The 14,234-nt window shown below is 43.0% G+C and overlaps 1 protein-coding gene across 1 annotated transcript in view; it reads right to left on the bottom strand.

The window, feature by feature from the left end:
• LOC126273392 (thioredoxin-like) overlaps positions 1-8,939 on the bottom strand; it is a 64,139-nt gene extending 55,200 nt beyond the window's left edge. Inside the window, exon 1 of the mRNA XM_049976945.1 lies at positions 8,776-8,939. Coding sequence (XP_049832902.1) covers positions 8,776-8,939 — 164 coding nt within the window. The remainder of the gene's footprint in view (positions 1-8,775) is intronic.
• Positions 8,940-14,234: the final 5,295 nt, after the last annotated feature.

Here is a 14,234-nt window from a genome sequence, read left to right on the forward strand (position 1 = left end):
TGTTAAGTCGGTGGAGCAAGTTGACCTTGTGATTGGCCCTTCACGCAGGCGACCTGGTGACTTATCATGTCACAGTGAACAACTCGTCTCAACAAAATTCTTGTGCCAAGAGTAAATTGTTGACCTTCTTGAAGGTTACTTAGCGCATCCGGTGCGAAGTTTACGGCAAATAGCTGTTTCAGGGTCTGTTTCATGAAACCAAAACACACAGAGATCACACTCCGCACCAGTGAAAGTAGTCATTTTAACTGTGCACTACGTTGGCGCCACTGGTGGCAAAAAACGGGTACTGACGCACTACTTGAATCAAACTTAAGGTTGTTTGCTACGAAATGACACATCTACCCGTTATGTAAGCTATGTCAATAAATTCCTATATCATTCCAAAGTTTTAAATTCCTTTTTGAGTCACCTCATATAGTTATATAACAGTTACGCTGCTATGAATGTTATTTTATTATAACTATTGGTCTGTTTCGACTATATGTTTTCAAGTTCTGACCTCCATACAATATCTTTGTTTCTCTTGCTGTCTATTTGGTACTGATAATAATTTAAGTATATGTTGCAATAATAATCAGTTTTGTAGTATGTTCTGACTTTTGTTTTAGTTGGGGTCAGATATAAACGTTAGTTTGTAGCTGATGTCTAGTGACAGCAGTTGTGACAGATGATCGGCGAGTTTGTTATTTCTGTTGCTGTCTATTTGTTTACTGATGATATTCTTTCGTTGTTATTCTAATAGTAATCTGTTGTGTGTTATGTTCTGATATTTCATTAATAATCGTCAGAAATAATCTTAATATCCAGTTGAAATTTCGTCACAGCAATTATATCAGATGACTGCATGATAGCAACAGAAATAACAAAATCGCTGATCATCTGTCAGAACTGCTGTCCCTAAATGTCAGCTACAGACTAAGATTTATATCTGAACATAAGTAAAACAAAAGTCAGAACATGCTACAGAACTGATTATTATGGTTACGTTAACGTAAAATATAATCAGTAGCAAATATACAGCAACAGAAACAACAATACTGCTTGATAGTTATGACTCGTGAACATAACCTGATGATATACATGAAATGTATATGTGGATGCGAATACAGAGAACCATCAGATATAATGGAATTACGATAATGTAAATTTGTGCTGGGCCGAGACTCGAACCCGATTTCCCACTTGTCGCAGGTGGTCTCCTCACCATTACGCTATACAAGCACACTGCATGGCCAGACCCAGACTTCCATATGTGTTCAGCCATGTGACTACAACCAGCACTTGTACATTCATTATGTATATTCCCATAGAGGGGAGACATTTTAATTGGAAGTCGCTTGCCCAGTGTTGGAAATTAAATACAATACCGCATTGACTGTGATGTTCAGAATTATGATGCAATGTTCTTTCGGACATACATTCATGTGCGAAGCAACACTGCATCGTAATTCTGAACAATACTGCTTTGCGATATCGTACATAACCTGGTCATAGCTGTAGAGCCGAAATCGGCATATTGTCCAAAAGAAAAAAATTCTTAATCGGATAACTGGTTGTGTAAATGCACTACTGGCCGTTAAAACTGCTACACCAAGAAGTAATGCAGATGATAAACGGGTAATAATTCGACAAATATATTATACTAGAACTGACATGTGATTACATTTTCACGCAGTTTCGGTGCATAGATACTGAGAAATCAGTACCCAGAACAACCACTTCTGGCCGTAATAACGGCCTTGATACGCCTGGGCATTGAGTCAAATAGTTTGGCTGGCGTGCACAGGTACAGCTGCCCATGCAGCTTCAACACGATACCACAGTTCATCAAGAGTAGTGACCGGCGTATTGCGACGAGCCAGTTGCTCGGCCTCCATTGACAAGACGATTTCAATTCTGTATCCAGAAAGGCCCGTACGGGACCTGCAACATGCGGTCGAGCATTATACTGTTGAAATGTAGAGTTACACAGGGATCGAATGAAGGGTAGAGCCACGGGTCTTAACACATCTGTAATTTAACGTCCACTGTTCAAAGTGCCGTCAATGCAAACAAGAGGTGACCGACCCGTGTAACCAAAGGTACCCCACACCATCGCGCCGGGTGATACGCCAGAATGGCGATGATGAATACACGCTTCAAATGTGCGTTCACCGAGCTGTCGCCAAACACAGATGCGACCATCATGATGCTGTAAACAGAACCTGGATTCATCCGACAAATTGAGGTTTTATCTATTCGCGCACCCAGGTTCGTCGTTGAGTACACCATTGTAGGCGCTCCTGTCTGTAATGCAGCGTCAAGGCTAACCGCAGCCATGGTCTCCGAACTGATAGTCCATACTGCTGCAAACGTCGTCGAACTGTTCGTGCAGATGGTTGCTGTCTTGCAAACGTCCCCATCTGTCGACTCAGGGATCGAGTCGTGGCTGCACGACCCGTTACAGCCATGCGGATAAGATGCCTGTCATCTCGACTGCTAGTGATACGAGGCCGTTGGGATTCAGCACGGCGTTCCGTATTACCCTCCTGTGCCCAGCGATTCCATATTCTTATAACAGTCATTGGATCTCGACCAACGCGAGCAGCAATGTCGCGATACGATAAACCGCAATCGCGATATGCTACAATGCGACCTTTATCAAAGTCGGAAACGTGATGGTACGCATTTCTCCTCCATACACGAGGCATCACAACAACGTTTCGCCAGGCAACGCCAGTCAACTGCTGTTTGTGTATGAGAAATAGGTTGGAAACTTTCCTCATGTCAGCACGTTGCAGGTGTCGCCACCGGCGCCGACCTTGTGTGAATGCTCTGAAAAGCTAATCATTTGCATATCACAGCATCTTCTTCCTGTCGGTTAAATTTCGCGTCTGTAGCACGTCATCTTTGTGGTGTAGAAATTTCAGTGGCCAGTAGTGCATATTATGTCCTTGAAAGAGCTGTTGGTGTTACACTGCTGAGTCATATAGAGGGCGAACATTAATAAAACCGACAAACTGTATGGACGGATTCCTGTCTGGAAACGGAGGGAAAAAGGTCCTATGAACATGGGTCATGAAATTGATGGTGTGCGTGCAATGAGACCAAATTGTCCCGAAACACAGTACAGAGCTGCATCGCATTTACGCCACAAGTGGTGTTCAAAGTGGCCTCCGTGAAATTTAATGCACATGCTCACGTATGATCATGAATTGCTGCACTCTATCACAAGTTCCGGCCTCCCTCTGAATAGTGTCACAGGCATTATGAACACTCTGTTGGAGGGTCAGCACATCAGGAACTGTTTCAGCATACATGACGCTTTTCAAATGCCGTCAGAGAAAATCCAAGGTTTTAAGTCCGGTGATCTAGCAGGCTACGCTACAGGGCCTCCGCGTCCTAACCAATGTCCGGTCAAGATGTTGAAGTGTCGGCGAACTGTGATGCAGAAGTGGGGTAGTGCTCTGTCGTACAGAAACCACACAACCTGACGTCCTGAGAAGCGCACTTTCGCAAGCAGCCCAGGCAGAGTATTCCACTGCAAGTCCAGTTACATTCCTACGTCGAGCCGTTGTGGAATACTAACCAATCTAATAATGCAGTCGACAAGAAGCGCTGCGCACACATTGATGATCAACCGATTGTGATGATCTACCTCAGCCATTCCTCGAAGGTTGTCTGTAGCCCACAGATTATTATTATTATTATTATTATTATTATTATCGCATGCATCAATTACAGTAATACAGATTTAGCAAAACAAATATTGTCGGCCGCGGTGGTCTAGCGGTTCTAGGCGCGCAGTCCGGAACTGCGCGATTGCTACGGTCGCAGGTTCGAATCCTGCCTCGGGCATGGATGTGAGTGATGTCCTTAGGTTAGTTAGGTTTAAGTTGTTCTAAGTTCTAGGGGACTGATGACCACAGTAGTTAAGTCCCATAGTGCTCAGAGCCATTTGAATATATATATATATATATATATATATATATATATATATATATATATATATATACACATGTGAAATCATATACAGTATACAAGGTTTAAACCGGCCCAGACTCGGACGAGTGCCTCGTGGGGTGCTTGATGGGGCTTCTCAATGCCACCAGGGAAGCGTCTGATTGGACACTCATTCACAATGTGGCTCATTGTTTGGGTGTCACCACAGTCACATACACTGTCACTTGAAAAGCCCCACTTGTGCAAATTGTATTTGCACCAGCCCTATTCGGTCCGTTATCTGTTTAACTGCACCCACACCTCCCTTGGTTGGTGGAATCCTGGAACTGGAACTGTTGGACTGTCTACAAGTTGGTGGTTTCGGGTTCTTGTAGCTTGCCACTCACGTTTCCACTCTGCGTCCTGGTCGAATCCTGTGGATAGCATTTGGACTCCCATTTCATATGCTGGTCTTCTAGATTTCAGGCGTTTCCTGGGCAGTGATAGCAAATCGTCATGATGAGGGATCGAGTTGTTTTCAGAAACTTGCTGACAGAGGTTGTGAAGAGCAACCTTTCGACGGAGGTCTGGTGGGCAGACGTTTGAAAGCACTGGTAGCCACCAAGTTGGTGTAGACCGGACTGTACCACTAATTACTCTCATAACTGAGTTCAGTTGGACGTCTACTTTCACTATGTGGGCGCTTTGGAGCCAAATTGGTGCACAATATTCTGCTGCACAGTATGCAAGTACAAGGGATGCTCTTCGGAGGACTGATGTGGTTGCTCCCTATGTACTGCCTGCCAGCTTTCTCACAAGGTTCACTCGTGTTTGTATATTCTTGGCCAAGTTGGAAAGGTGGTTTTTGTATGTCAAAGTTCTGTCCAGAGTGACTCCCAGGTATTTTGGGCTTCCGCTGTATCTGACTGTGCCAAGAGGGTCGAACTGTGGACTGACCTTGGCTGATGAAAGGCGATTAGAGAAGTGGAACAGACTTACCTCGGTTTTAGAAACATTTGGTCTCAGTCGCAATGTCTCAAAATACTCATAAAGTTTAGTAAGGCTGTTCGTTACGTGTTCTCCACATTCAGAATGGTCTTCACTATGATATGAAATTGCCAGGTCATCTGCATATTGAAATTTTCGGCAGGTTAATTTCGGCTGGTAAGCTGTTTAGAGGTTGAATTCAGCCCGCAGATGACGATTATGCAGAGTGACGATACCAGTTATGATAAATGTTGCTTCATCAGTAAAGAGGACTGATGACAGAAACCCCATAATTGTGATGGTCTTATGCAACAGCCATGGACAAAACCCTTTTTGTAGAGGGAAATCGGCTGCTGATAATCGTTGTACTCGTTGCAGGTGATAGGGACGTAGCGGTCATCATGCAAAATCTCGGCTAACACCATGTTGGCAGGCCACTTGCCTGGAACAAGCAGTAGTGTTCGTCTGAATATCCTGCAAAGCCCGACCCTCCAGATCTGGTTCACGTACAGTCCACCAACTTCCTGCACGTTCGTCTGTCTGAAAGGACCTATGACCATACAAACGCCAAAAAAGGGCTTGAACTGTTGTGTTGTGAGGTTGGTGTCTGTGAGGGTACTTGTTTTGGCATAGCCGTGCTGCCTCTCGACCGTTTCCATACGCTTGGCCGTACACAAACGGCATCTCGGCTTGTTCCCGATACGAATACTGGACCATTCTGCTGCTTCTAGCACGCTGCGTCAATCACACAAGAAATACACGGCGAGTGGTCAGAGGAACTTTCATTCGTCAGCGCTATCTACCGTGGCATTTCTGGGCACATGTTCGTAGGACCTTTTCGCCTCCATTTTCAACCAGGAATCCTCCTTGCAGTTTGTCGGTTTTATTAATGTTCACCCTGTATAAATTATTTCCTTGAAAGGAATGTCTATGTTGCAATGCTGACCCGTTGTTGTTGAGGTCTCTGTAGACTGGTTTGACGCAGCTCTCCGTGCTACTCTATCCTGTGCAAGCTTCTTCACCTCCCAGTACTTACTGCAGCCTACATCCTTCTGAGTCTGCTTAGTGTATTCATCTCTTGGTCTCTCTCTACGATTTTTACCCTCCACTCTGCCCTCCAATACTAAATTGGTGATCCCTTGATGCCCTAGAATATGCCCTACCAACCGATCCCTTCTTCAAGCCCTCATTAGTTATGTGATCTACCCACCTAATCTTCAACATTCTTCTGTAGCACCACATTTGAGAAAACTGCTGTTCTCTTCTTGTCTAAACTATTTATCGTCCACGTTTCACGTCCATATAAGGCTACACTCCATACAAATATTTTCAGAAACGACTTCCTGACACTTAAACCTATACTCGATGTAAACAAATTTCTCTTCTTCAGAAACGCTTTCCTTGTCATTGCCAGTCTACATTTTACATCGTCTCTACTTCGGCCATCATCAGTTATTTTGCTCCCCAAATAGCAAAACACCTTTACTACTTTAAGTGTCCCATTTTCTAATCTAATCCCTGCAGCATCACCCGATTTAATTCGACTACATTCCATTATCCTCATTTTGCTTTTGTTGATGTTCATCTTACATCCTCCTTTCAAGACACTGTCCATTCCACTCAGCTGCTCTTCCATGTTCTTTGCTGTCTCTGACAGAAATACAAAGTCATCGGCGAACCTCAAAGTTTTTATTTCTTCTCCATGGATTTTAATTCCTACTCCGAAAGTTTCGTTTGTTTCCTTTACTGCTTGCTCATATAAGATTGAATAACATAGGAGATAGGCTACAACCCTGTCTCACTTCCTTCCCAACCTCTGCTTCCCTTTCGTGCCCCTCGACTCTTATAACTGCCATCTGGTTTCTGTACAAATTGTAAATAGCTTTTCGCTCCCTGTATTTTACCCCTGCTACCTTCAGAATTTGAAAGAGAGTATTCTAGTCAACGTTGTCGAAAGCTTTCACAAAGTCTACAAATGCTAGAAACGTAGGTTTGCATTTCCTTAATCTATTTTCTAAGTAAGTCGTAAGGTTAGTGTTGCCTGACGTGTTCCAACATTTCTACGAAATCCAAACTGATCTTCCCCGAGGTCGGCTTCTACCGGTTTTTCCATTCGTCTGTGAAGAATTCGCGTTAGTATTTTGCAGACGTGACTTATTAAATTGATAGTTTGGTAATTTTCGCATCTGTCAACACCTGCTTTCTTTGGGATTGGAATTATTATATTCTTCTTGAAGTGTGGGGGGTATTTCGCCTGTCTCGTACATCTTGCTCGGTAGATGGCAGAGTTTTGTTAGGCCTGGCTCTCCCAAGTTTGTCCGTAGTTCTAATAGAATGTTGTCTGCTCCCGGAGCCTAATTTTGACTTAGGTCTTCAGTGCTCTGTCAAACTCTTCACGCAGTATCATGTCTCCTATTTCATCTTTATCTAAATTCTCTTCCATTTGCCGGCCGCAATGGCCGAGCGGATCTCGGCGCTACAGTCTGGAACCGCGCGACCTCTACGGTCGCAGGTTCGAATCCTGCCTCGGGCATGGATGTGCGTGATGTCCTTAGGTTAGTTAGGTTTAAGTAGTTCTAAGTTCTAGGGGACTGATGACCTCAGAAGTTAAGTCCCATAGTGCTCAGAGCCATTTTTTCTCTTCCATTTCTATAATACTGTCCTCAAGAACGTCGCCCTTGTATAGACCCTCTATATACTCCTTCCACCTTTCTGCTTTCCCTTCTTTGCTTAGAATTCGGTTTCCGTCATCTCATTTTTGAGACCTTCGTATTCCTTTTTGCCTGCTTCATTTACTGCATTTTTATAATTTTCACCTTTCATCAATTAAATTCAATATCTCTTCTGTTACCCAAGGATTTCTATTAGCCCTCGTCTTTTTACGTACCCGTACATGTGCAGAATTCGAATTCCGCCTTTATTCTTTATAAGGTACGATGGCGACAGCTTGCCAGAAAAAAAAATGAAAATAAAAATCTCTGAGGGCTGCTAACGCTTTAAAACAGACCACGCTGCTCTGTCTCCAATAGTTTCCAAGTTACGATTTTTTTGAGGTGATACCGTGACTTTAAGGACGCCCTGTATGGTCAGACTGCATAGTTTCTTCTACTGGATTCATTATCTGTGCCAGGGTAATGAGAGGTCATACCGAGCAATGTGGCGCAATGGTTAGCACACTGGACTCGCATTCGGAAGGACGATGGTTCAATCCCGCGTCCGGCAATCCTGTTTTAGGTTTTTCGTGATTTCCCTAAATGGCTAGAGGCAAATGCCGGGATGGTTCCTTTGACAGAGGACGGCCGACTTCCTTCCCCATCCCTCCCTACTCCTATGAGACCAATAACCTCGCTGTTTGGTCTCTTTCCCCAAACAACCAACAACCAACCAAGGTACGAGGGCGACAGCTTGCCAGAAAAAAATAAAAATAAAAAACTCTGAGGGCTGTTAACGCTTTAAAACAGACCACGCTGCTCTGTCTCCAGTAGTTTCCAATTTACGATTTTTTTGAGGTGATACCGTGACTTTAAGGACGCCCTGTATGTTCAGACTGCATAGTTTCTTCTACTGGATTCATTATCTGTGCCAGGGTAATGAGAGGGCATACCGAGCAATGTGGCGCAATGGTTAGCACACTGGACTCGCATTCGGAAGGACGATGATTCAATCCCGCGTCCGGCAATCCTGTTTTAGGTTTTTCGTGATTTCCCTAAATGGCTAGAGGCAAATGCCGGGATGGTTCCTTTGACAGGGGACGGCCGACTTCCTTCCCCATCCCTCCGTACTCCTATGAGACCGATAACCACGCTGTTTGGTCTCTTCCCCCAAACAACCAGCAACCAACCAACTGAGAGGGCGCTCGCTTACCTGAGGAAGACGACGGAGGGATGTCGCTGGACGAGCTTCTCGTAGGGGAAGGCGCTCTTGCGACAGGGCGCGCAGCGGGTGACGTAGAAGAGGAGTGAGACGAGCCTGGTGCCCGCGCGAGACAGCTCCTCCTGCAGCGTGCGGCCGCTCACCGCCCGTGACATCGCCCACTGCCCGCCAGCTCCTGCGCACCGACACGGTACACCACACACACTCTGATCCACAGCTACTCATACGAGCAGTCGCAGAGACGAGAGTACAGCGGCGAATGACTCCTCATCCAATACTAACGGACACACAACAGCAGTACAGGCAGCAGGCGCAGGCGTAGACGGACCGACGTACACCGCGGTTGTACGAGAAGCGTTCGATAAGCAATGCTACAATTTTCTCGGACAATTTCGGTTGGGAAAATACGAAATTTGCTATGGGTCATCGGGGAATATTACCGCTCTAGCCCCAATAGTTACAGTGTGTAAACTTTTAGGTGGCAGACCTCTCCCTAGTCCTGAATCGGTAGAAGTCGGTAAACGTCGGGAGGCTTCGGTAGGCACGCAGTTTAGACTGCTGCCAAAACTACGTAGCTGACTGTGTTGTACGAGGTAGCCATTGTCGTCTGCTTCGTTATTGTTTTGCGCTGTACTATTCTGAGTGTTTGTATTGTGCAGTTGCGCTAAACATTATCAAAATGAGTGAAGAGGCAGTTGCTGGCCCATCTCGGGACTCGCCAACAACCCCCGTGGTTTTATATACTATTTTTAACACGTTTGCGAAACGTGTTGCGAATAGTGTTAGAAGTGAAGAAATAATAGAACAAAAGTCATGCCTGACGCGGCACTTTTTCACGCATCTCGATGTCTACCACGTCATATCTCCTGAATTATATGTCGTAAAGAGTCATAAATTTGCCGGCGCATTTACTGATATATGTGGATACTGTATGCGAAAAATGTTGCGATCAGAGTTAATATTAACGAAATAATACATTAAAACGTCATGCCTACTGCGGCAGATTTACGGTATGTACTGAGAAAATGTAGTAAGCGACAACCTTTTTTCCTTTCCCCCCAGAAGTGAATGCCTGAAGTAATACATCTGTTAGAGATCTTGTACATTTGTCCGCAAAAATAGAAGCACGAAAACTTCCACTTAACACAAAAATGCGAAATGGAGAGTTGCGAAAGCCTACAAATAATTTCGTTATTGCCAGAAACTGTCCTTTATTATGTACAAAACAACAAAATTCCACAAAAATAATTCTGTCTTTTGTCAGGTAAGTTCTGCATCTTATTATTATTATTATTATTATTATTATTATTATTATTACTATTATTACCATTGTCAGTGGCTGCAGTTGCAAAAACTTATTGATAAGCATTACTGTTACACAGCAGATACTATTAATTTCACATTCTCAAATTTAACTGAATCTAAAAATTTGTGAACACCCAGAATGTATACTCACGAGCTGCCACTGATTGTGACTCCTGCAATGTGTTCGTTGCCACAAAAATGCAAACGAACTATTCCATCTCCATGATAACGCCAGGCATCATACAAGTCTGCGTACCCGAGAGGACCTCGAAAACCTTCATTGAACTGTTCTTCCTCATCCACCCTGCAGCTCGGATCTCGAACTTTCCGGCTTTCATCTCTTTGACTCAGTGAAGGATGGACACGGCGAGAAGCATTACGTGGTGAGGTTATTGACGCAGATAGACATTGCTCCGACGTCTGCCAGTAGAGTGGTACCATACGGACATAGAGGACCTCACAATAAGATGGTGTAAGGGCATCGCATTGAACGCAGATTAAGTTGAAAAATAGGATCTCGCAGCCAGAAGGGTGGGGAATAATATGGTGTATTGGAATCCTAAATGAATCCAACCAGCTTTCAGAAAAAAAGTGTTATATTACTTAATGAATGCCCTCGTACAACAACAACTCCAGATTATTGCCCTTGATTGAGAAAAAGCTTTAAAATTCTGAAGCTAGCAGGGGTAAAACATAGGGAATGATGAACTGTACTTATATAGAAAGCAGACAGAATTTACGAGAGTTGAAGAACATGAAAGGAAGGCATTGATGAGAAACGACTGAGATGGAGTTGTAGCCTTTCCCCAAAATTATTGAACCTGTAAACTGAGAAAACAGTGAAGGAATCCAGAGATAAATTTGGAAAGGAAACTGCAGTTCTGGGAGAACAAATAGAAACTTTGCAGTATGCTGATGACATGCTGTTGGAGACGGCAAATGACTTGCGAGATAAGTTGAACGGAACGGACAGTATCTTGAAAAGAGGTTATAAGATAAATATAAACTAAAGCAGAACAAGGGCTCTGGAATGTGTGCGAATTAAATCAGGTGATGTTAACAGAGCTAGATTAAGAAACGAGGTACTAAAAAGTAGTCAATTCGCTTTGGTATATGGGAAACAAAACCACTGACGACGTCGGAAGTAGGGGTGATATAAAACACAGGCTGGCAAATTAAGAAAAGCGTTACTGAGAAAAAGAAATTTGATGACATCTAATACAAAATTTAAGTGTTAAGGATTATTTTCGAAAGGTATTCAAATGGAGAACAGTCTTATAGGGAGGTGAAACGAGGACGATATGCGGTTCAGACAAGAAGAGAATAGAAGTTTTTGAAATGTAGAATTGCACCATGATGTTAAAAATTATGTGATACATCGAAAACTAATGAGGATGTACTGAATCGAATTTGGAAGAAAGAAATTTATGGTACAACTTGACTACAAGAAAGCATTCGTTGATATTTTGACGAGTAGAGGAGTCATCAATTTGTAAGTTGAAGGAAAACAAAATGGTTGCAGGCTGCAGTACGTATACAAAGATGAAGAGGACTGCACAGGATAGACTAACAATGAGACTTGCGTCAAACCAATCTTCGGACTGAAAACCGCAACACACAAGTAAGAAGGCAAATACGTTTGCAAGTAATTAACAGATTTTGACATCTACGTAAATCAAAACAGTAGCAATTACTCGATCGCTCGTAGTATCGCAAATGAAAACGTCTGTGTAGGTACTTTCGCTGAAAAGCAAAATCTGCTTCAGCGGTTCTCATTGGCTACCGTATTTCATCCTCCCACTCTTTACATCCACAGACAAGACAGGTGCCTGTATCTCCGGTTCCACAGTTTAGCCGAATATTCTTCAATAAGATTGCAAAAAAACTCCACTTTTTCTGTTCTTGAGGTAACAGATCCTTTAGCTACAATCGTTGCTTAACATTAAATCGTGAATGCCGTAGAATATTTGAAAAAGCTCTGAGAGACTATCCACGTATCACAACATGTTTGGAAATTATTGATTAAATATCTAAAACCCAATACCGCCACTCCTCAAGAATAAATGCAAAATTGTGACGAAACTACATTACACTTTCTTAAAAATAGTATTACATATATCAACGTTCGCTAGAACAAAAAGTTACACCCGTACTTAAGTTTGGACATTGCCACGTTTTACAGTCGCCTTATTTCGAGAGAGACAATTTTAAATAATAAAATGAATGATTAAAAAGTACTTTACCATATTTCAGTGACGAAATATGTAGTTCTGCCTCCTCAGAAAATTTCAAAATTCCAATACATCGTAGTTTCGGACATTCACTAATACTTATAACACCTGAGAGTCAGAGATTTACCACCAAACGATCAAGTAATATCGCTGGTTGACTACATACCACTACAGTGACATCTACCACATCCGCACACCTAAACTGGAGGAAAAAATATCTATGGAGTAAAATAGAGCACTGTTTATGTCACCATGAGCCTAGGATTGTCATGTTACTCTCGTATGACGCTGTTTGCTTACAGTTTGTTCAAAGGAGATAATCTGAATATTGCGCGTATTGTACACACGGCATTTATTTCTTGTTGTTGTTGTGGTCTTCAGTCCTGAGACTGGTTTGATACAGCTCTCCATGCTACCCTATTCTGTGCAAGCTTCTTCATCTCCCAGTACCTACTGCAACCTACATCCTTCTGAATCTGCTTAGTGTATTCATCTCTTGGTCTCCCTCTACGATTTTTACCCTCCACGCTACCCTCCAATACTAAATTGGTGATCCCTTGATGCCTCAGAACATGTCCTACCAACCGATCCCTTCTTCTGGTCAAGCTGTGCCACAAACTTCTCTTCTCCCCAATCCTATTTAATACTTCCTCATTAGTTATGTGATCTATCCATCTAATCTTCAGCATTCTTCTGTAGTACCACATTTCGACAGCTTCTATTGTCTTCTTGTCCAAACTATTTATCGTCCATGTTTCACTTCCATACATGGCTACACTCCATACAAATACTTTCAGAAACGACTACCTGACACTTAAATCTATGCTCGACATTAACAAATTTCTCTTCTTCAGAAACGCTTTCCTTACCATTGCCAGTCTACCTTTTATATCCTCTCTACTTCGACCATCATCAGTTATTTTGCTCCCCAAATAGCAAAACTCCTTTACTACTTTAAGTGTCTCATTTCCTAATCTAATTCCCTCAGCATCACTCGACTTAATTCGACTACATTCCATTATCCTTGTTTTGCTTTTGTTGATGTTCATCTTATACCCTCCGTTCAAGACACTGTCCATTCCGTTCAACTGCTCTTCCAAGTCCTTTGCTCTCTCTGACAGAAGTACGATGTCATCGGCAAACCTCAAAGCTTTCATTTCTTCTCCATGGATTTTAATACCTACTCCGAATTTTTCTTTTGTTTCCGTCACTGCTTGCTCAATATACAGATTGAATAACATCGGGGAGAGGCAACAACCCTGTCTCACTCCCTTCCCAACCGCTGCTTCCCTTTCATGTCCCTCGACTTTTATAACTGCCATCTGGTTTCTGTACAAATTGTAAATAGCCTTTCGCTCTCTGTATTTTACCCCTGCCACCTTCAGAATTTGAAAGAGAGTATTCCAGTCAACGTTGTCAAAAGCTTTCTCTAAGTCTACAAATGCTAGAAACGTAGGTTTGCCCTTCCTTAATCTAGCTTCTATGATAAGTCGTAGGGTCAGTATTGCCTCACGTGTTCCAACATTTCTACGGAAGCCAAACTGATCTTCCCCGAGGTCGGCTTCTACTAGTTTTTCCATTCCTCTGTAAAGAATTCGTGTTAGTATTTTGCAGCTGTGACTTATTAAACTGATAGTTCGGTAATTTTCACATCTGTCAACACCTGTTTTCTTTGGGATTGGAATTATTATATTCTTCTTGAAGTCTGAGGGAATTTCGCCTGCCTCATACATCTTGCTCACCAGATGGTAGAGTTTTGTCAGGACTGGCTCTCCCAAGGCTGTCAGTAGTTCCAATGGAATGTTGTCTACGCCAGGGGCCTTGTTTCGACTCATGTCTTGCAGTGCTCTGTCAAACTCTTCACCCAGTATCGTATATCCCATTTCATCTTCACCTACATCCTCTTCCATTTCC

The sequence above is a fragment of the Schistocerca gregaria genome, chromosome 5 (assembly GCF_023897955.1).
Source record: "Schistocerca gregaria isolate iqSchGreg1 chromosome 5, iqSchGreg1.2, whole genome shotgun sequence".
Lineage (NCBI taxonomy): Eukaryota > Metazoa > Arthropoda > Insecta > Orthoptera > Acrididae > Schistocerca > Schistocerca gregaria.